Source organism: Enhydra lutris, unplaced genomic scaffold (assembly GCF_002288905.1).
Source record: "Enhydra lutris kenyoni isolate GAN:26980312 unplaced genomic scaffold, ASM228890v2 scaffoldscaffold84, whole genome shotgun sequence".
Taxonomy (NCBI): domain Eukaryota; kingdom Metazoa; phylum Chordata; class Mammalia; order Carnivora; family Mustelidae; genus Enhydra; species Enhydra lutris.
The window spans coordinates 82,915-107,204 of record NW_019154168.1 but is presented as its reverse complement, the minus strand read 5'-3'; the positions used below and the strand labels follow the sequence as shown (position 1 = coordinate 107,204).

At 37.0% G+C, this 24,290-nt stretch overlaps 1 protein-coding gene across 1 annotated transcript in view; it reads left to right on the top strand.

Annotated features, from left to right (window-relative positions):
- LOC111161332 (leucine rich repeat kinase 2) overlaps window positions 1–24,290 on the top strand; it is a 130,871-nt gene that overhangs the window by 102,980 nt on the left and 3,601 nt on the right. Inside the window, exons 42-48 of the mRNA XM_022524930.1 lie at window positions 10,043–10,213; window positions 11,436–11,536; window positions 16,062–16,256; window positions 17,351–17,544; window positions 18,753–18,825; window positions 19,553–19,737; window positions 22,987–23,139. Of these exons, the coding sequence (XP_022380638.1) occupies window positions 10,043–10,213; window positions 11,436–11,536; window positions 16,062–16,256; window positions 17,351–17,544; window positions 18,753–18,825; window positions 19,553–19,737; window positions 22,987–23,139 (1,072 nt within the window). The remainder of the gene's footprint in view (window positions 1–10,042; window positions 10,214–11,435; window positions 11,537–16,061; window positions 16,257–17,350; window positions 17,545–18,752; window positions 18,826–19,552; window positions 19,738–22,986; window positions 23,140–24,290) is intronic.

Sequence of the window (24,290 nt, the reverse complement as noted above, 5' to 3'; positions counted from 1 at the left end):
TGCCTATTCTAATAATCCTACTACTTCTACTGTTAACTGACTTTCTGCCAGTGGTAATCTACTTCCTGTGTACTTGTGTTTGTGTGGTCTTATGTTTAGACATGTTCTTTCACATTACTGTCTACTCTATAGGATCCTCTCTCCCTTTCTCAACTCCTAGTCTCCTGCTAGTCTCAGGTTCATCAGAATCTCAGGTTCTGATTAGTGAGAAACAGTCATAGGACAAGGGCAGGTATAGAAAATTGGGCAATTGACTTATGTTTAGAGGAACAGCTCCATATTCAGAGAAATCTTGTATAGTTTGTTATTCATAAATAAAGTTACATCGTCTTGATGACTGGAGCTCAATTAAAACACTTGCCTAAGACAGAAGACAGTGGAGGATATCTGGGAAGGCAAAAGATCCGAGTTTGTTCTCTAACCATCCCCTTCAGCCTCCTACCCTACTTATGAACTTGGATAAGCAGATGGCCCCAGATTGCAATGTGTGGTTTTATTTTTTCTTTTGTTTTTCATAGCGATGTGCTGGAAGTAGAGTGTGCCCTCTCCGAAACCTTTCAAAGTACATGTTTTGGCTGCAAGTCTCTCTGGGTTGTTTAATAGCAATAAAATGATTATCTCTTGGGCACCAGCTGTGTATCGGGCTCAGTGCCAGGTGTATTAGACACATGGTATCTCAGCCTCATGCCAAGGCTGGAAGTTAGTTTTTACTTTCTCATCTGTGAAATAAGGAAGCTGAGGGTCAGCAAGATTCTATACTTGGAGGAAGCCGTCCAGTAAGTGATCAATAAAAGAACTCAATCTAAATGAGAAATGAATCCACAGCTATTTGGCTTTACATCCTAAATCTCTCTCCTCGATTACATGTAACTCTAACATGTACTTAAAGAGGCTTAAATATTCAATCTTAGTTACTAAAAAATCAAAATAAACAAAGCAAAATGATGGGACCATGAACCGCAGACATTGTCAAGTACAGGTTTGGAAGAAGAATCTTAGAATGGAATCCCACAGGCTGCCTGCACTCCCACCTAGAAAGTGTGGGGACAGGGTAGGGGTCTTCTCTTGGGAGATCTGTTCAGGACTCTTGGGTGATACCGAAGGTGGGCCAGACCACTCAGCTGAGGCCTCCACACCCCAACCTAGGCACAGCGTTGGTGAGCAGAAATCCTACTGCTGAGACTTTGTCCACCTCCTGGGACAGTGGATCTGTCTGGTCTCAGGGGACTGTGTTCTGGGCCACCTCTCTCAGGGGGCTAGGCTAGCCAGCAGCCAGCTCAGTTCAACCCTGTTCAGAATCATGGCCCTTCCTTTTAAGTATCTGACTTCCTGGTTTTGGTCAAAACCTGCCTAAAGTTCAATATCCAGTTGATTCTTCATGCCAAATCAGATACTTGTTACTGATCCTTTTAATCTGCTCGATCAATGTGCGGTAATATTCACAATGAAGAAAGATCATGACAGAAAAACCCAAAGCCTTGATTTGTTCTGTCCCTTTTCCCCCAGGCCGCTTAATACATTATAGGCATTTTTTTCTCACTATATCCTGGAACTTTTATCATTACTGTATTCATTATTGCTGAAGCACTTCTGATTGTCTCAGCCCTAAACTCAGCCTCAAATTTTAAATAACAGTTAACTTTCAGCACTGCTAACCACCAACACCAAACTTCTTCTCCAAATCAGTTACATTTGAGAAGAAAATCATCCCCTTTCATACGATTTCAGTCCTCTCCTGTCTTTTCCTTTTAAGGGATCTCTTAATGTTAGAATCTTTCACTTGGAAACTTCTAGAGAAACAAAAGACCATGCATTTGTTAAACTTGTGTGTGTGTGTCTGTGTGTGTGTTTTATAGTAGGCCTCACTGTGGTGCATTCACTCTGTTGTGTGCATCTGAGAGTAGGTTTGTTACTGTTTTCTGAGAGAAGATGGGAATGGGAGCAAACCTTTTGTGGCATAGTGTGCTGCCTTGTGCTTAGACTTTCGTGTGGGTTGATTATCTCATTTAATCCTTATGATGGTCTGACACAGGTCTTATTACTATTCCTGTTTACAGATAAGGAAATTAAAGCTTAGGGCCAATTAGACGTGCCTATAGGGTCATGCAAGATGCAAATCTAACCTACAGGGGAGCAGAGCCCCTGCCAGGTAGCATCAAAGGTGGAATGCAAGTCAGAAACAACGCAGCTGTTGGCAAGGACTGGTGCAGTGTCTGTTTACATTTCGAAAGGTAAATATGGGATAGAGTCTTTCAACTGTAAATAACTTGGAGAGCTTCAACTTTAACTCAGTCAAATGGATATATTTGTATCATATCCTGTTGAGAATGACAGTCAGTTCTGGGTCCCCTGACAGTTGCACTGTTGACTGAGGTGGGTGCTGAATGATGGCTTCAACCCTGCCAACATCCATAGAAATACAGTTGTCTTTGGCTAGGTTAAAAATATTATTCTGTGGTTATACAGTATAATCTGAGAGAGATTATGAAACATGCTCTACTGATATTTGTCTCAAAGTAAAAAAGGAAAGAAAATACATGTTTCTGTGTACTATGTGATGTGTAGTCAGACCTAACATAAATTTCTCATTTTTTTAAAGAATTTATTTATTTATTTGAAAGAGAGGGACAAGAGAGAGCATGAGTGGGGGGAGGGGCAGAGGGCCAAGCACATTCCCTCCTGAGCAGGGAGCCCCAAGACCCTGAGATCATGACCTGAGCCGAAGGCAGATGCTTAACTGACTAGGCCACCCAGGTGCCCATAAATTTCTCATCTTTTTATATGTGGATCTTTTCCTTATTTACTCATTGCATTTGTTAAAATGCAGGCTCATCTGAGAAATTATTTCTAAAATTAGTTTTTAGACAATGAATCATATTTTCCCAATTATTTTGACATTGTAATTGTTATGATAATTCTCCAAGGGAAAATTATGTTAATTTCTTTATTCATTTATTCATGCATTTGGCAATAATTTATTGCATGTTTGCCAAATACCAGACTGGTGCTACTATTTAATAGCTGCATGGTGTTCATCAGGATTTACCTTCTGGGGCTCCGTGTTCACTTCTGTAAATTGTGATGAGAAATAATAATACCTACCTCATGGGATTGTTTTAAGGGTGAAATGAAATCATCCACATAAATAGCATAGAACAGGTCTTTGCGTACTGCTGTTGCTTCAACCATGTTAGCAATTGCTCTCATGATGGATTTGGGGCATGTGCATGAATAAATGTAAATTTTGCCCTCCAGAAAGCACATATCCTGCCAAGAGAAATAGGGCTATAAACAAATAATCATAAAGCATTTTGTCAGTTTCAGTAGGCGGTCTAGTTCAAGGTATAGTGATAAGAGCACAAAGGATCAAGTAATTAACTGAGTTGTAAGTTGCCAGGACTTCCCTACGTACAGGAGATGATTCTGGAAGTATATCTTAAAGGATAATCTGGAAGTTTGAGAAAACAAGAAAATAAAAGAGCCAGAGTAGACATTCCAGGCCAACGGTAGTAAGGTATAATAGGACTTGTCTTATTCAAATAACTGCAAGAAATTCTTATGGTCTAGGTGATAGATGGAGGATGGAGGATTATTGGCTAAGTGTCTTTTAATTCTGCCTGTGTATTAGATAGCATGTAGCTCTTTAAAAATGTCTCTAGTGGGGGTTATGTAATTTATAATTCTATTTTAGTAGGCATGGAGTGGAACCCTCAATCTCTCAATCTCACGGGTAAGAAGCCCCTGGGGAACTTTCAAATATATGAGTCTTGGGACCTCACCCCCAGGGATTCTGATTTTGCTTCTAGTTAAGTCTGGGATGGAGCCCAGACATTGATGTTATTTAAATTTCTCCAGGTAATTCCAGTGTGCATTCAAGATCAGGAGTCACTGGTGTAGAAAAAGAATCAAGAACATCTTCGGTGTTTGAAGCGCACAGATATTTCTGATACACAGCCCAGAATCACACTTCTCTAGCTCATGAAGAGCTTTTTAAATCATGCCATATAATAGAATCTTTCAGTGATGGGGAATCATTGCAAAATATTCTTAATCACTAGCCAAAGTTTCCCATCTCTACATCATGGAACTAGTGTCCTTGCCTGCGTGAATAGAGGGGCAGCTCAAATTTTGGTACCGTATCACAGCGGAGGCAAGTGTTACTTATAGAAAAACTTTGAATAAGACGATAAGTATTTACTTGAGATCTTAAAAGTATTAGCCTGTGATAGAATCAAAAAGTTAATAGAGTGAGTAAATGTGAATCTTGCTCAGTGGTGCACATTCTAGGCATCACAGTGGATTCTGGAGATACAGAGACAGATAAGACTTGGTGAACTTTTTGGCTGACTGGAATCAGTGAAACATAGGCTGTGAAGTCAGATGGTCTAGTTTTGAATTCTCGGTCTACCGCTCACTAGCTGGGGCCAGAGAAATTATCTACCTTCTTTTCTTGGTTCAACAATAGTACCTAATAACAGTATCTTTTTCAGGGATTGTTGTGGAAGCTAAATGAGAGATTCGTATAAAGAATTGGACACAATGCCAGGCACATTCTAGCTGCCTTTGCTTTCCTGAACTTTTTGCTCTTTCTACTTACAGGGCGTCAGGCTGTTTTTGTTTCCCTTCCCTGTGCTGTGGGTTTGGAAGCTCTCAGAGGACTCGCGTTGTAGGCTTGCTCTCTCTCAGGGATCACTGTTCTGTGCCTAGTGTCCAGTGTTTCATATATTTTGCCTGGTATTTCATTGTTTTATGTAGGATGGTAACTCTAGTCCCTGTTACTCCATCTTAGCTAGAGGAAGAAGTGACATATGCTAAAAGATTTTTTTGAACAGCCTAATGGAACAAACATACACTTGGGATTTCAGTTAGTACTTGACATTTCTAATCTTTGAGGGCCATTGATGCTAAACAGGTATCCCTGCAGTGTGACAATAGGGTCCATGAACACAATCGGTCATTCATAATATTAGATCATAGATCGTGTGGCGATATCGCCCCTTCGTAAAGATGTAAGAGATGTTCCTATTTCTAACCTTTCCCAATGGCAGGTAATATGAAAAGCGTTCATTTTCTTTTTTTTTATTTTTTAAAGATTTTTATTTATTTATTTGTCAGAGAGAGAGAGAGAGAGATCACAAGTAGGAAGAGAGGCAGGCGGTTGGGGGGGGGTAAGCAGGCTCCCCACTGAGCAGAGAGCCTGACATGGGGCTCGATCCCAGGACCCTGAGATCATGACTGGAGCCCAGGGCAGAGGCTTTAACCCACTGAGCCACCCAGGCGCCCCTGAAAAGTGTTCATTTTCATCCCAAATGAAATTCCATGGTGAAGACATTGAATAGCTTGAAAGTTTATTCTTTTTACTACTGTGGTGACAAGTTTAATTAAATGTAAGGTGAAAATTTTGGAAGAACTTTCAGTTCCAGGAAAGTCCTCAGTGACAAAGTACATGCAGAAGAGCTTTTAGGATCTTCTCATGATTTAGACTGACAGGCAAACATCATGTTGGCAGCTTAGGTCTTAACACCCCAAGTCCCCCTCCCCCCAATCATTTTGGTCTTTTTGAGGTGAAGGTCTCCATGATGAGGCAGCTCAGGCTCATGATTTTAGTTCACTTTACAGTAAGATTTGATTTGCAAAACAGAAGGGCGTGAGGTAAAACAGCAAATCCTATTACGCAGGTCAAAATATGTGTTTCTAATAAACTAGCAGCAGTAAATCTTAACATTCTGGTAATATAGAGATATATCTATATCTAGATTTGGAAGTGCTTAAGTTTTTTATAGATGTATTATAAATTCTGCTTTAGTTTTCTTTTTCTAATTAATATTTCATGCAGTCTTTCTATGTCAAACGTCAGTTTTAGCGGTTACGTAGTATTTTATTGCTAGTATGTACAGTAATTTACTTAACCACATCTTGATGTATATTTAAATTTTTTCTGACTTTTTGATGTATTGACAGTGGTTTAATTAACATAATTGTAAATTAAAATTGTCATTTATGAAACTGATGTTTTAAACATTAAATTCTTAGGCATGGTATTGCTGGGAGTGCATATTTTGAATTTTGAAACACTAATTGCCTCTTAAAAGGTTTGTCAATTAAAATTCCCTCCCTATTCAAATTGGAGCAACCATTTCCCATTCTGGGCTTGTTATTCTTTTTACTCTTCACAAAATTAATAGTCAAAAAGTGAGAACTTAATGTTTTTATTTTCCAAGTGTTTATTTGCTTATTTTTTATTTGAGGCTAAGCAATCTTTAATATATAGGACATATATTTTTCCTTCCATGTTATGTACGTTTTTGTGTCTTTATTCATTTGTCCATTGTTCCTTCTCATTTGTAAAGCTGATTTTCGTTCATGTTGACTCTTACATATTCAAATATTTTCCAGTGTAGGGTTTGTTCTTCAACCTTGTTGATGGCATTTTGCTGTTGTAGAGTTTGAATCTTTTAGGTAGACAACTTGTTTCTTTTACCTTTTGGAGTCTGATTTTCCTGACATGTTTTGTCAGCGCTGCTCCAAGGACAAGAACGATGGGGGTGATCTGTGCCAGTGCCAGCAGTTGCTTATTATTTTTAAATTCTCCTGAGACAGTGTGCCTTGCCCAGCTCTCAGCCTTCAGCGCTCACCACCCACCTTCAGAGAATGATTGGGAAGGCCTTTTGCATTGCAGTATTAGGGGATGAAATAGTTACGAGTATGTTTTTAGTACCCTCACGCGTTTATATTTACGTTCAAGCTTTTGGCTTATCAAAAGCTTATTAGGTGGACGGAGTGGTGCAGCTACTCCTCTCTTTCTTAGACAACTCACGCCATTATCATTTATTAAAAGTCTGTCTTCTGTTTTCTCAGTATTTTTAAAATTCATGATTTTCAAGTGGATATTCTATCTTTTTCAGAGCAACAAATTACAACAATATAGTTTGCATTTTTGTGTTTAAAGGTATGGATTGGGGACAAATGTCTCATGTTATTCTGCATGCTTTGTTGATTAAATGTCATTTTATTGCAATCTGTGACAACATAGTTGATGCAGACCAGCCCATTTGATGGATTACAGGCAGATCATCATTTAGCGTTTACTATTTGGGGGAGTTTTTTCCTAAAGGCATCTACTGCTCCATAGATTAGAAGAAATTGTTAGTGTGATCAAGAAATTAGAAAATCATTAGAAATTCATTGGATGAATTTCAAAAGCACTTTGAAGTGCCTTATATTGTTGAGATACCTCCGGAATATATAAATAAGGATTATGTTCTCCCGCTGGGGATTGTGTCAATGAAGATATTTATTTTGAAAGGGAGAAGATAAGAAGGTTAAAATCATTTCCATGTTGAAGTAAATACTTCTTTCCATGGCCTCACAATTTTCTTTCTTAGTGTCCCTCGAATCACTGAGAAAAAATTCTAGCCTTCTGCATAGCTCTAACATCTGTGCATTGATGCCTAGAGGGATAAAAACTGTTGTAAAAGGATATGTGCCTTGGATGAAAATTTAGACTAAGTGACCCTCGGTTTTTCTGCTCTAAGAGCCCACAATTCCAAATCCTGGTGTTTCTAAGAGTAAATTTACCAAGGAAAGAAAATATACTGAATGGTTTAATCATCTCTGAATAGTAACTTGTTCTAATAGATACCCCCAAAATGTGCTGGATGAATAATAAATTGCATGAGATTGATAGTAACCTCCAAAATCCCTCTTAAATTCTAGAAAGGTAATCATAAATATTGTTGATGAACTAGCTAATGTGTGAGTAGCTCATTATTTGTAAGTACTCTTGACTTGGCCTTTCATTATCTTTGTGGCCTTAGGAAAACACATAACATTTTTGGAAAGATTATGTTACTCATACAATGGAAAGTCCTCATCTGCCCATCTGGGTTATTTTTTTGCATAGCAAATGAACTTCTTAAGAAAGTATCTATAAAACCTACAGCAATTGAATTAGGAGCTGTTGTTATATGTTTATATTATGTACAGTTGATTAGGGATCTGTTTAAGAGCTGTCCTAATTGCCAACACAGTTCTTTAGCTTAGGGTGTGAGTGTGATATTATGGCTATGTAGGAAAATGTTCTTTTTCTAAGAAAATGGCTATTATATATCTCTGTATATATTGGCAGGCAAATACACTGACAGACGGATATGGGAAAATGGTGAGAGTGTGTGTGTGTGTGTGTGTGTAGAAAGAGAGAGTATGAACAAATGTGGCAACATGTTAACTGGAGAATATTAACAGTACAACAGGGACTATCATGCTCAAATCTGACCTCCCATCTTTCTGATTCTTCATGTCCTTCCAGCCTGGTGAAGGACTGCTGCGCTTCATCTTCTGATTGTAAGCTCGGTCAAACAGAACACTTTCCAAATTCAGCCATTGACGTCTTGAAGGCTATGAATTCATACTTTGTTTATTTCCCTGGCTATTTTTTTTAAATTTTATTTATTTATTTATTTATTTGACAGACAGAGATCACAAGTAGGCAGAGAGGCAGGCAGAGAGAGAGAGGGGGAAGCAGGCTCCCCGCTGAGCAGAGAGCCCGATGCAGGGCTCCATCCCAGGATCCTGGGATCATGACCTGAGCTGAAGGCAGAGGCTTTAACCCACTGAGCCACCCAGGCACCGCCCCCTTGCTATGCTTTTAAATGTTGACAATCATATATGTTCATTATAGAAAATTTCTAAGTATAAAAAATTAAAATAATTAATAAAAAATAAAACTACCCATAATTTTAGCACATGGAAATAAGCATTATTACATTTAGATGTATTAATTGGAAAAATTTTTATTTTTAAAATGTTTAAGTCTCTAGGAAAGTTGAATGAATAGCACTGTATACACCCATGTGCCCTTCATGTAGATTATTAACTCCTTGCCACACTGTCCTTTCTTTGGCTTTCTTTGTGTAAGAATTTGAGACTTTGAAATTAAATCACAAATATTATGTTGCCATGCCTAAACAAACAGACAAATATTTCCTTAGAATAAGGATGTTGGGGGGCGCCCTGTGGCTCAGTGGGTTAAGCTGTGTTCAGCTCAGGTCATGATCCTGGGGTCCTGGGATTGAGTCCTGCATCAGGCTCCCTGCTCAGCAGGGAGCCCGCTTCTCCCTCTCCCTCTGCTTCTTCTTTCTCTCTCTCTTTCTTCCTCTCTCTCTGTCAAAAAAAAAAAAAGAATAAGAATGTTTGTTTTCATAATCACAATACAATTATCATAGCTAAAAAAATTAACTCAGTTGATTTTTTTACAACACTTGATAACTTTCTGTCCTTGCAGAATTATATCCTACATTTTCTTTTTGTTTACATTATAGCATGTCATCTTAAAAATGATTTTTAAGTTAATGCGTAGTGCACATCATTTAACCAATTTCCTCTGATAGTTAGATTTCATTAGATTGCTGATATTTTTACTCTTGTGAATCATGTTGAAATTACTCTTTTTTTTTGTGAAGAATTTAAAAGTGATTTATCTCTATTGTGAGATGAAAAGTTTTATTTCCCTTTAAAAGAATTTTAGTCATGAACCAACACCTGAGGTGTTGTTTTACATTAGTCGTGGTTTTATTTTCATTTTTCCATTTGGGTAGAAGGAATAGAGACAAGTTCTGAAAATAATGAAGGCATTCAATTTCAGTCAGGTTAAAGTGACTTGGAGTAAAGTCTAGAAATCTTGCCCTCCTGGCCTCTCCTTTGTTTGAAACACTTCCCTGGGAATAGTTCTTTTTAGGAATGAGGAAAATGATGTAGGGGTTTTTTTCCCCCCCGATTAGGCTTAATTGCTTTAAATATGAAACATTACTTAATAATTATTGAATGTTTATCCTTACTATTTTTCAAGAGCGATTTTGGGGTGAAATGTCAGCATGAGGCTGTTAATTGCCTTGATCTACGTATCTCCTTACAGAAAGGACATGGCTTGATTTAGAACTCATCTCCTTGACTCTTCATCAACATATATACCTAAGAATATGCCTCCTTGGGCATATGAGCCCTGGTGTTAGGCATATTTATTAATACATCTGCTTACTTTCAGGGTTTCGTGCACCTGAAGTTGCTAGAGGAAATGTTATTTATAACCAACAAGCTGATGTTTATTCATTTGGTTTACTACTCTATGACATTTTGACAACTGGAGGTAGAATAGCAGAGGGTTTGAAGTTTCCAAATGAGTTTGATGAATTGGCAATACAAGGAAAATTACCTGGTAAGTTTTATCTACAATAAAGATTATTTTTTATAAGAAGCTTTATTTCCAAGTTATTTAATTGTAGTTGTATATTTAATTCACTTCACAACTGATGAGTTTTTGTTTAGTGCATGAATATTCTTAAATCCTGTGACACATTAATGGAAATCATATGAGAAAGATAGCAGTTTTGGGCTTTAAAAAAAATCCCAAATTAACATTGATGTATTTGGTATTATACTTAGAAGAATATTCAGAAATAACATTGCTGTTAGGGCCCCATGCTTAGTGACTTCTATGCTCCTGAAGAGTAACTATGTGCTCATTAGCCTGGAGTATGTTCATTTTCTTGGAGGGAGATGATTTATATGCAGGACTAGAAGCTTGAATTATGTATAGTAATTATTTTTAGTAATAAATATTAATAAGAATTAGCAAATGATTGTTTAATGAAATCAGATCTCATATTGAATGGTTGTCTCATGCTTTTAGGAAATTCTAAGACATTGTCGTTCATCCTTGACTGTTACTTCAGTTCCCCCTACAAAGTACTCTTTTAAATTTTTTCTCATATTTTCTGCTTTCACTTTCACTTAAATATTTATTTATGAGTATATGCTATGTGCCAAGTACAGGGGATATAGCTTTACCTACCTCCTTTGGAGGGACCTTTAAAAGATTCCCGGCAAAAGGAAATTTATTATTATTTGGATAAACTTTCAACACAATCTGGGTCATTGCCCTAATTTCACTGGTTAGCTGTCCAGTGACAGTTCCCAGATCTCTAGTTTATGCCATCTGGAAGAATGGCATACCTCTTGTAAAAAAGAAATATGCACAAACCTACTGTGGGGTATGAGGATTAAATGCTTGCCAACTTTAAATATTAAAATAAAAAGTACTTCCATAGAAGTCTAATTATTGTATGAGCAAGAGTACCTTCAAAGTATATGTGAAATGCAGGTGTGGAATGAAAAATCTCTTATTTTATTCAATCAGTATTTGTGTCTTTTTTATATAATAAAAAATCAGGTAGTCTTTTTTGATGTCATTAGTAGAGATAAAGTTAACAAAATTACTTTAAGTTTGTGACATAAGTAGATCCAAACTAAATACAGGATTATGGATATCAGTGTTTCCCTTTGCATGGTCTGGACCTCTCACATACACTGAAAAGGAAATGAAGTAATTGTTCTGCTTTGTCTAATGTTGTAGCATGATATGTTTTTGAATGTTTTAGATCCAGTTAAAGAATATGGCTGTGCCCCATGGCCCATGGTTGAGAAGTTAATTAAAAAGTGTTTGAAGGAAAATCCTCAAGAAAGGCCTACTTCTGCCCAGGTACTCTTACAGTAAAAATTTATCTATATTTTTTATAGAACATCCAATATATGTATGTACACATATGTAATTTTTCATATATATATATATTCAAATATATAAATAAACACACACACACACACACACACCACAAAGAGTGATGAAACAAAACTTCTATATCTCCTGCCACCCGTGGCATGAAATAAAGAGCATTGCCAACACGCAGGAGTCCTGTATGCTTCTTCCTGATTGCATCACTTTCTTTTTTTTTTTTTTTAATAAATTCTGTAGACACATGATTTCCTCTGTAACTTTTTTTTTTTTAATTTATTTATTTGACAGACAGAGATCACAGGTAGGTAGAGAGGCAGCCAGAGAGAGAGGAAGGGAAGCAGGCTCCCCGCCGAGCAGAGAGCCTGATGTGGGGCTCGATCCCAGGACCCTGGGATCATGACCTGAGCTGAAGGCAGAGGCTTTAACCCACTGAGCCACCCAGGCGCCCCTGCATCACTTTCTTTTCCCTATAGATGTTACCACTTCGCTGACTTTTTTTTTTTCCACTTTGCTGACTTTTGAGATAATCCTTGCTTTTCTTTATGTTTGCTACCCAGTTTGGTTTTCCTATATTCATCTTTTATTTAAAATGGAATTATAGTCATATCATGTTCTGAAATATTTTCATTGTTCTCCCAACCTTATTTTGTAAGTTTTACAGAGGTTGTTAAACATAGCGTTTGGTTATTTTCATGCTATTCCATTCCACTCAAACTGTTTGAGCAGCATTATATGTACCCACGATCATGTCTGTGGTATTGGTATTATTTCCAGTTTTTTGCTATTATGAACATGTTTGTACCCGTCTCCTAGTCCAGAATATATGAGAATTGCTTTGTGATATATATACCTAGAAATTGAATTGTAGGATTGTAGCATATGTGACTATCCATATTGTTTTCTGAAGAAGTTCTACCAGCTTAATACTTTAATCATCTATATGTTAGGGTAAACATTTCTCTATATATTCTCCCTAAATTTAGTACTGTCTGAGTTCTTAATTTTTCCAGATATGTTGTCTTCTGTATTGATTTGGATTTTCCTAATTACTAACAAGGATGACCATCTCTTTATATGTTCTTTGGTTATATATATTTAATCCTCTAGGAAATGCCTGTTCATTACTTTGCCCATTTTCCTATTGGATTATTTGCATACAGATGAATTAAGAAAAAGAAAAAAGGAAGTACTAATCCTTTGTTGGTTATATATATTGCAAATTTCTTTTCCCAATTTGTGGTTTGCCTTTTTATTTCCTGTAGAGTGCCTTTTGATGAACAGAATATTTTAATTTTTAATACAGATAAATTTAACAACACTCTTTATGGTTATTACTTTTGGAATCCTATTTTTTGGTAAGATTTTATTTACTTTTGGGAGGGGGGGAGGGAGAGAGTGAGAGAGAAAGAGGGAGATGGGAAGCACGAGTTGGGCAGAGGGTCAGAGGGAGTAGTAAAACTCCCTGACAAGCAGAGAGCCCAATCTGGGACTCAATCCCAGGACCCTGGGATCACGACCTGAGCGGAAGGCAGACACTTAACCAACTCAGCCACACAGGTGCCCTGGGGCCCTGTTTTAAGAAGTCCTTATCTCTGCCAGAGTCACAAAAATATTTACCTGTGGTTTTATCAAAATGGTTAAAAGTTTTGCTTTTGACATTGAAGTTCTCCTGTCAGGAACTGACATTTTTTTATCTGAATCCAATTTCCTTTTTCCCATATGGTAGCTGAATTTTCCAGCTTCATCTATTAAATAGTTTCTTCCCTTTTTTCCTGTTGATCTCTTCCCCCTGCCCCCCAAACCCCAGCATTTTCACTTTATAATTGATCAGATACACACACATCCACACATGTGTTCTCTTGCATTGGTCAACTTGTCTGTTCTTCCTCTAATACTATCCTGTCTTAATTTCTGTCACTTTACGAGTTCTCCTTTCTTTCTTTATTTTTCTCCTCTAGGAATGTGTTAGCTGTTCTTGGGCTTAGTTTTTCCATATAAATTTAAAAATCACATTGTCAACTTTTATGAAAAACCCTACTGTGATTTGGTTTGTACTTGCAATGAATCTGCAGACAATTTGGGGAGGATTCTCTGTTTGTGATATTAAGTTGTTCTATTCTTGAATGTGGGTTATCTTCCTAATAATGTTTTCTTAAGTGTTTTTCAACATAGTTTTATAATTTTGCATACAGATCTTTTGCATTTTTTTCTCAATTTTCTTGCTGCAAATTGCTTTAAACTCAATTCCTGGCTTGAGGGTTGTTTTTTGTTTTTTTGTTTTTTGTTTTTAACTACCCAGGCGATGGGAATCTGGTCTATAAATCTTCTTGAGAGCAAGCTTGTGGATAACAATTTCTTAGGGTTCTTTTCTCTCTTTGCCCTTTATCTGTAAAGTCCCAGGCACCTTTGCTTTTATCAGAGAAAGTGGAAGCATGGGGCGGCTTTATTTCTGTTTCTCATTTACTCTAAATATGTAGCCCTTTGGGAACAGACCTTCATTGGACTCCACTTTGGGCAGGCTCTAGATTTAAACTTCCTTCTCACTGGCTGACAAGATATTGAAAACCACATCAGTTTGTCTTCGGTAGATAAATGCAGTTAAGGAAATATCTGACTTGAGTGTTCGGTTGACCTCTCTGTCTTTCACTGGATTCTTTCACTAATATTTTGGCCTGGTAAGTCCTTAAGACGTTGTGAGATTTTTAAGATTTTTAAGAGGTTAAAAAAATAATTTCCTTAGCATTTTAAGTTGCTTTTAGATGGGTGGTTTGTCCAACTAACATTTTCCACCATATTGTCAGAAATAGATTGCTTGCTATGTTTTGAACTGAGACAAATTTTAATAGATCAAAACCAAGAGCCCTCTTTATGTTGTGGACTCTTGATTTTGTATCATAACTTTTTGAAAAATTTTTGTTCACCTTTAAAATTTCTACTCAAAAATAGCTGAGTACATACACTGACTTCAACAAACATTATGTAGTTATCTTGGCTACTTCCCCTACCTTCCCCCCCCATCCCTGGTTTTGTTGAGATATAATTGACATAGACACTGTGTTAGTTTCTAGGTGTACAACATGATGATTTGCATGTATATATTATGAAATTATTACTGCAATAACTTTTGTTAACATACATTACCTCATAAGTTATAATTTTTTTCTTGTGATAAGAACTTTTAGGATCTACTCTCTTAGCAACTTTCAAATATACTGTATAGTATTGTTAACTTTAGTTCCCATACTATACACTACATTCCTGTCTTATAACGGGAATTTTGTAACTTTTGACCCCCTTCATCCATTTTACCCACTCCCATACCCTGCCTCTGGCAACCACCAGTCTGTTTCCTATATCTAGAAGCTTGTTTGATTTTGTTTATTTTATTTTCTTGTATTTTAGTTTCCATGTATAAGTGATACCATACAGTATTTGTCTCTGAGCATTATGCCCTCAAGGTCCATCTATGTTGTCACAAATGGCAGAATTTCCTTCTTATTTATGGCTGAATAATATTCCAGTGTGTGTGTGTGTGTGTATGTGTGTGTGTATATATACACACATACATACATATATATCATATTTTCTTTATTCATTGATCCATTGATGGACACTTAAGTTGTTTCTACGTTTTGGCTGTTAGGAATAATGCTGCAATGAACATGGGGGTGCAGATAACTTTTAAAGATAATAATTTCATTTCCTTTAGGTATATACCCAGAAGGAAGTTCCATGGTAGTTCTGTTCCTGATTTTTTGAGGAATCTGCATGCTGTTTTCCATAGTGGTTGCAGCAATTTATATTCCGCCAACAGCGCACTAAGGTTCCTTTTCCTCCACATTCTTGCCGGCACTTCTTACCGCTTGTCTTTTTGATGCTCGCCATTCTGGCGGGTATGAGGTGATGTCTCCTGGTGGCTGTATCGTGGCTCTAATTCCAGTTTCCCGAGTCCTGGTTCTGTTTCCTTACAGTGGTCCCCACCCCCTCCCCTGTCACTCTAGGTCTTTAGTGTTTCAAAGAAAAACATGAAAACAGAATCTAGAAGTGATTTGTGAATTTCATTACCAAAGATCAAAAGTTCTTTTCCGTTCACTTGGCAGAAGGTCTGTTCCATTCATTGGTGGCCTGTGTGTATCTGTAACATGGTGTAGCTCTGCAGTATCGAATTGGGTGAAGAATAGCTCCTGACTGCCAAATTTCTGTTCAGTTGGCACTTTTGAAATTTTCTGTCTTTTTTAAGTTACAAAACATACCATACAGACAAAAGAGTCTGTCTTGTGCTTAGTCTAAAAATAAGTATTACTTTAATGTAATTTTATCTGTAGTTTTGATTATTTATCCTTTGCTTGGCTTAAATCTCAGTTGAACAGGTTTAGGTTTTTCTTGATAGAGCTATAGTGTGTCATTCTACATTGTGCACAATAATATGATCTTTCAAGAGGACATATGTTAACTTGATCTGCATTATTTTGTTATTTTTAAACTTTCTCAGGTCTTTGACATTTTGAATTCAGCTGAGTTAATCTGTCTGATGAGGCATATATCAATACCTAAAAACTTTAGTGTTGAATGCATGGTCGCTACATATCATAACAGCAAGAATGCAAGCATCTGGCTGGGCTGTGGGCACCGTGACAAAGGACAGCTCTTATTTCTTGACTTAAATACAGAAAAACAGACTTCTGAGGTAAATTCAAGTGCCCTTTAAGTTACAGATACTTTAAAAAATTTATTTTATGGATGATGTTAAACCATGTATGAGTGTAAAAAATTACTTTGGAAGAAATTAAGTGAAAGCAATATAGGAGTATTACTTAGTTTTCTGGTAGAACAAGAGGATTTACATGAAATTAAATAGTCTGTGTTTTGTTTTAAAAGCGTAGTATATATGTGTGTCTTAGGTTAGGATCCCTAGAAATAATCTGAGACAGAGTTTCTTATACAAGTGATTTAAGGAGAGAGTAACTTTTTTTTTTTTAAAGATTTTATTTATTTGACAGAGGGAGAGAGAGATCACAAGCAGGCAGAGCAGCAGGCAGAGAGGGTGGGGGTAAGCAGGTTCCCCACTGAGCAGAGAGCCCGATGCAGGGCTTGATCCCAGGACCCTGAGATCATGACCTGAGCCAAAGGCAGAGGCTCAACCCACTGAGCCACCCAGGCACCCCAAAGGAGAGAGTAACTTTTAAGGAAGTGAAGGAAGACAAAAAGAACAGGGGAAGAAATTCCAAAAAATGTGGTTTCTGAGTCTTTAGTCATGAGGAATTCTGGGGTGTGAACAGGAGCATGTGATTGATCTCTCCAGGGAGCCAGTCTTTCATTCCCACATAGCAGTCGGTCATGACTGACAGAAGAAATCTGAACACAACTTTATAAAATGGATCAATAAATTGTATTAGCAAATATAAGATAAATTTTTAAACTTAAAAAATAACCTAATATTTTGACTGTTGCCTTGCTAAATAAATGTTATGCCTAATCATTATTAAAGTTGAACAGTTCCCTCATCTTATTTTGACGGAGTGAGAAATAGTGATACCGGAAAGCAAATTACAATTTTAATTCTAGTTTTCGATGCATTTTAGATGCGCAAAATTATTTGCCAGTTAACTCATTTATTGTTGAAAGGTTAAGTAAAATTGTCATTGTTTTTAAAATTAAGAGCAAGAGAATAAAATGAGTTAAATATCTGGATAGCAATATTTTCATTCTATTCAAATTCTAGTCACTGAAGTTTGAATCAAGTTCTTCAAACTGTGATTTCTTTTTTTTTTTTTTAAACAGGAAGTTATTGATAGTAGAATACTGTGCCTAGCTTTGGTGCCTCTTCCTGCGGAAAAGGAAAGCTGGATAGTGTGTGGGACACAGTCTGGCATGCTCTTGGTCATCAATACGGAAGATGGGGATAAGAGACATACCCTTGGAAAGATGACAGATTCTGTGACTTGCTTGTATTGCAATCCCTTTCCCAAGCAAAGGTGCCATAGTGAATTTGATCTGTGGGAGAAAATTACAAATCTTTTAGATGACTGAATTGTGTGGAAAACTGTTATTACTTCAGCAAAAACTGCTAATTTTTAACATATTTCTGTGCCTTACCACTGGTATTACTTCAGCTCTGGTCTATTTCCTTACCAGCCCTCACATCAGTTTATTTTTCTTTGTAGGGTCTCTTCAGGGATAAGTTTTCCTTTATCCTTTTTTTTTTTTTTTGAATATAAATAGCTTGTTATGTGCTGGTTTAAAACATATCAATTCACTATCAAATTGAGAAAATATCCAATAAATGAATGCATAAGTTTTTAGTAGGTGACTCATCCGTTATTAATTGCGGGGATCTCATTTCCAAGGAGTTTATCCAAATGGCAGGATTTGCAGTTGTGAGTAACAGGTTGATAGCTGTAATAGTTGGGGCAGGATGATTTCCTGGAGTCATTAAGATTATACCCCATGTATTGCTCTGGTTTAAGTCAACACTGGAAAATAAATATTAGAAAAATGTGAAACTCAAGTTTTTGGCAACTGATATAAGTTGAAATTATCTGGATATCGTCAGAGAAAAATTTCATCAGGTGGCATTTAATTGGTCAGGAAGACTTTATTTCAGATTATATCAATAAGGGACAGAGATTGAACTCAACTGTGCTGAAACTGTGCTCGTCAACACTGGGACGAGCTAATGGAAAAATGCTGGAGGACTTCTTGTGTGGAGGGGGGGGTCAATGTGATTAGGCCATCTTTGTTTGCTAATTGTTGCTATTTTATTATTTTTTTATTATGTTTACTTAGCCTGCATATAGTACATCGTAAGTTTTTGATGTAGTGTTCAAAGATTCATTAGTTGCATTATTGAAGTTAGGTTCCTACAGTTCCATAGAGACTGGGAGATGCGGCCCTGCCTTTCTTGATGATTACATTTCAAAAGGAAGCCTCCTGGTTCCCTGAGAGAGACATGCCTGAGCCTTAAAACTGATAAGAGGCTGGGAGGACTTGTATCTCAAATCCGCTGAGAAAGAATTTACAATTGTTAAGTTTTCTAAATAAATACCCAAAGAAAAGAGAGGTCAGGGGTCCATAGTCACATAGAAACCTGTTTAAAGTTTAGTCAGCCTGGAGGGGAATGTTACAGCCATCTTGGTCAGTATCAGCATTATTTTTATAACAATTTTGCCATTTTTTCTTTCAGCAAGCAAAAAAACTTTCTTCTGGTCGGAACTGCTGATGGCAATTTAGCAATTTTTGAAGATAAAACTGTTAAGGTAAATGTTGAATCTGTTCTACATCAAAAAATTTTTCAAGTTTTTTTATTTTATGTATGCTTATTTCCACCCCTCTTTGAAGTGATGTAAACTCCCTAAGAGCAAGGATCATAAATCTTGCTTTTCATCTTATTTTCCTAAAGTCTTGCATAAAAATAGATCCTCTATAAATACTTGTTGACTGACTACATTTTATACGAATAAACTAAGGATAAAATGATAAGTGAGATCTGATTTAAAATGTTAAAAAGAAAGTAATTCTATTTTTATATAAATGAAGTGATAATTCCTTATAAATATATGTGGGAAAAAATCTGGTTTGCCACGAACTGTTTCTTTAGTCTGGAAGAGATCATTTAGCTTTCTGTTCTTCAGATTCTCATTTATCAGTAAAACACTTGTTCTTTCCTCCATGTAGGCATCTGTGATTCCATCTATTTATCCCGCATCCTACCCATTTATACTCCTTATTATCAAAAAGCTGATTACCTAATGAGAGACAAACTAGTAGGGCGTAATCCCTGGGTTATTTCCTGTACAGAAATTGGTCTGCATTCCTCTTGAATCGTGTTTTCATAAATCCTTTGAAAAATGTATTTTGAATTTTTATTTTAAGATCTCTAGCCATTTACAATGGAAAAGTGGCTTTTAGAAAGCGCAGCAGATTTTACAGCCTTTCATTTCGCAGATACTCAGTTGGTTGAATGTGTTTCTCTTCTTGGCAAAGTGTAAAGGAGCTGCTCCTTTGAAGATGCTAAATATAGGAAATGTCAGTACTCCACTGATGTGTTTGAGTGAATCCATGAATTCAGCTGAAAAAAACATCATGTGGGGAGGATGTGGTACAAAACTTTTCTCGTTTTCTGATGATTTCACCATTCAGAAGCTCATTGAGACAAAGACAAATCAGCTGTAAGTTATTTCTATCTATACAATTAATTTACCATTTAAAATTCATGTTTATTCCTTATGCTTGTATCAATAATGCTGTTGCCATCCAAGCAAAAACTTTTGAAATGCATTATTTATTTTTCTATTAAAGACATTACCCAGCCTCATCACATTTGGGATAAAATATGAACAGCCATGATAATCTTAGTAGTACTAATCAATCTAAATTTTTAACAATTTCATTATCTCTGTATCAAATTAAACATGAATTCGATAGACAACAAACACAGTTTTTTACTTCATCTGTGGGTGTTACATATGCGTTTTGGATAACTTCCATTAAGTGTTGATTTTAAGAAACCTATATCTTGGGAATAAAGTCATGTCTAGATTTGATAATTACACCAATGTCCTCTCTACAGCAAAGTTGGTGATAACCACTTTCAAGTGAAAATAAACTATAAACCTTGTCCCAATTTGTTGTTTCAAATTTTAGAGTTTTATTTTAATAAAATCATTGCACTTGGTTCTTATTTATTACATTCGCCAGCATAGATTGGTGGATAACAGCATAAATCGTAGTTCAAATATTGGTTTTGCCATGTATTGAATATGTAAACTTGGGCAAGAACTTCTTAAATACCCAGTCTTCTCTAGCCTGAGAATTATAATATGTCCTAACTCAAAGGGATGTTTGGAAGACTAGACAAAATATTAATATAAGGAGCTAACATAATGCCCAGCACTTGGAAAGCTCTCAGTAAATATTAGTTATTATTATTAGCTTTGAGTCACAAATCCCTATCTTGGAATATCCTGGTTTCTCAATCTCCATCCAGTTGCCCCAGACTGAAATTCCAGGAGTAATCCTTTACTCCTTTGTCCTTTACTTCCTTTGTCCACTTAACTCTCCTTCTAATTGACCCTCATAAGCTTGTATTTCTCAGTTTTCCTACTGCTGCTTCCGCGGACCAGACTTTCATCCATCATCGATTGCCATGTTAACAACAGCATCTTTCTAATCAGTTCTCAACCTCCTGTTCTGCTCCCTTCAGTCCATTCGCAACACTGCAGACAGAGGGGCTCTTCTAATGTGCAAATCAATCTGAAATCAGTCTCTTGCTTAAAACCTCCCCGCCCCCTGGTCACACGCGTCCCATTGTCTTTTACTTGACGTTCAAATTTCTTAAGACTCTACAAGGCGCTCGCTTCCCTCTCTAAATTAATATTTTGCAGCCTCCTTGCCCTCTGAGCTTTAGCCAAACTGAAATCATCTCAGTTCTCAAAGACAGCCTGCTCCTTTCACCCCTGGCCTCTGAAGGTGGTTCTCCCTGTCTTGTATGATGACTGTGTTCCCTGCTGGTTTTAATTCAGATGTCACTTCCTCTGAGGGGTGGTCTCGGACTCCCCCTGCGCAGGTTCGGTGCCTTGGGTTTGTTCTTCCATGGCAGCTCTCATTTCCCTTCACAACAGCTCTCACACGCTGTTATAAAAGAAGTTTCAAAATGCTTCCTTAATAATACTAGACCCACTGGTTCTCAGCATTGGCCCCACTTAGAAACCACTAAGTAGCTGAAAATAACCTTCTGTACGAGACTCACCTCAGACCAATTAAATCAGAAGACTGCATCGTGGGGTGGGGCCCACGGGTCAGTATTTTTCTTTTCAGGCTCTCAGGTGATTCTGAAGTAGAGTTGGGGTTCAGATACACTGCTGTGTATTGTAAATCCTTGTGGGTGAGAATTTTTGTTTTCTGTCCTGTTCACAGATTTGTTTCCTAGTGTGTGGTAAATGTTCGGATAAGTTTATTCTCATTCTGGAATTTACACTCCTAGCCAGCCTAAACAAGCCTGAAAATATATTCTTTAAAGATTTTATTTATTTATTTGACAGACAGAGATCACAAGTAGGCAGAGAGGCAGGCAGAGAGAGAGAGGAGGAAGCAGGCTCCCCGCGGAGCAGAGAGCCTGATGCGGGGCTCCATTCAGGACCCTGGGATCATGACCTGAGCCAGAGGCAGAGGCTTTAACCCACTGAGCCACCCAGGCACCCCAAAGCCTGAAAATATTTAAAAAGAAGGGCTCCCAGTTTTTTTTTTTAACTTATTTCATAGAGCATGTTATGAGATCATGGCTATCAACCCCCTATAATTCCATGTAAGATTTGGAGTATAAATGCTTTACCAGAGAGAAGCTCTCTGTTCATCTCCCAAAAGAGATTTCATAGACACATGGAAATACTTTCTTCTCAGTTGCCTTGTTCTCTCTCCTGGCTAAGCAGTTACTACATTGCTAAGTAGATGCTGCTTCATCCTCACTACCCTTCTTACTGTCATCCATGCTCACTGACAGAGGCGTGATGGGTAGTGAAGGATGATGTGGCCTCTGGAGCCACAGGCCTCCAAGGTCTTGTGTAGAGTCCTGCTTCTGTACCATGCCAGTCATGTGGCCTCCAGCAAGTTATTTAGCATTTGTAAGCTTTCTATAATTACAGACATTGAGATCTGTAATGTTTTCTAAGGTTTTTATTGAGGATCAAATAGGATAACACACAAAAGTATTTTATAAATTCTAAAATTCTCTGGAATATTTGGACTAATTTGAGCTGTCTTCAAGGATTGCCTAAAATGTAGTGGCTCTCCAGCAACACATGTTTTTGCTTCCCTTGCCAGGACAAGAAAGACAAAGGAAAGAAATCTTCCTGCCCTATGATGAACTGAAGATTTTTTACACCCTTTGATACTTCTGTGTCATTTATCTGATGGAATTGCAACTTTAACCATTTTTACTTTTTCCTGACTTTTCATTCCTCTGTTAGTTCATTCTTCATCCATCCATCCTTCTGTCCAGTTGCTTAACAAACTGCCTACTTTTGTTAACCAGGCATTTTTCTAGATAGATACTCACCCGTCTATCTACTATATGTATCTACTAGATTGATAGGTACTTGGTGACTCTTTACTGGATTGGAGTTATATAGAAAATACATGGTCCTTATCCTTAAGAAATCACAGCTACAATCTAGTATCAGGGACACAGTAATTAATAAATATAATTTTACATTTAATAAGCTGTATAGTATTACAGCTAGTACTGGTGTGGGAAAGGGAATGACTGGTGTATTTTGATAGGTCAGAGATGAATTCCAGAGGAGCTGACATTTAAGTTAAGCTTCAAGGGCTAGCTAAGAGCTTGCCATGAAGATAGAGCCTATGGTAGCCAATCTGTTTGCAAGAAATGAATAGTAGTGACACTCTCTCTTTCCCTCTAGGTTTTCTTATGCAGCTTTCAGTGATTCCAACATCATAGCAGTGGTGGTAGACACGGCTCTCTACGTTGCTAAGAAAAATAGCCCATTTGTGGAAGTATGGGATAAGAAAACTGAAAAACTCTGTGAACTAATAGACTGTGTGCACTTTTTAAAGTAAATTAATTTTTTAATTGTATTTTATTGTGGAAAGAATACAATGTTGACACTGACCCTCTTAACAAATTTTTAGGTGTACAACATATTGTTGATTGTAGGTACGATGTCATTGGTTCTTTATTTTATGCTTGTATGAGCTGTCTTTACACTTTAGATCTCACAGAGAAAGGAAGTATGACTAATTATGCTTTGTTTTTGCCTCTAACTAGAAAACTAACAAAAACTCAGAAACCAGATTGTTAATGCTTTTTAGCACCATCTCTTAGCATCTAGCAAATTGCATTTTGGAAAAAAAAAAGGGAACATAATATTTATGGTTTCTTCAAGGTATTACAAAGAATATTCTCTAATGAAAAAAATAGTACATTACTGAAAGTGATCATATTGGGTTCACGGCTGATGGTACATCTAGTTGTGTTACAGTATTACATTTTTTAAGGATTTTTATTTTTTTATTTTAGAGGAAGAGAGAGAGGGGGAACAAGCGGAGGGGCAGAGGGAGAGAATCCCAGACTGACTCCTCGCTGAATGCAGAGCCCAACACAGGGCTTGATCTTATGACCCAGGATCATGACCTGAGCAGCAACCAGGCATTGGTTGTTTAACCAACTGAGCCACCCAGGCAGCTCTCAAAGTTCACTACTTATAATTATCCTATAGGTGCAAGGATACTTTGCTCTAAAGATAAAGTTACAAAACAATTTTAAAAATTGGGGATAACCTACTGGACTGACCAGTGCACTAGCTACCTAAGGACAAAGGGTTAAGACCACACCTGACAGCCAGTTCTTAGTCTGATCCAGGATGTTAGACATAAATCTCAGACTCTAAATCAGACACCTCTTTTGTGTGCTGCTGCTGGGAAATGGGACCTCAGCCAGCCTTATTTTCTAGCCACTTTATATTTTTTCTTTTGTTTTGTTTTTACCATGTAGATTTTTTATACCCTGGAGAATGTTTAGATTACACCCTATATCTATAAAATGACACTTCAAAGTTTACTTGCCTAGAATCTTTTCATTTTTCACTGGTTGGTAAGGAGATATATATTCTGAAATGCTGGGAATTCCCCTTACTTCTTGAAGGTCTAAAAGTATTAGAGTTCTTTTATTTCTGGACACTTCATTTTTGTCATGAATTATTCATTG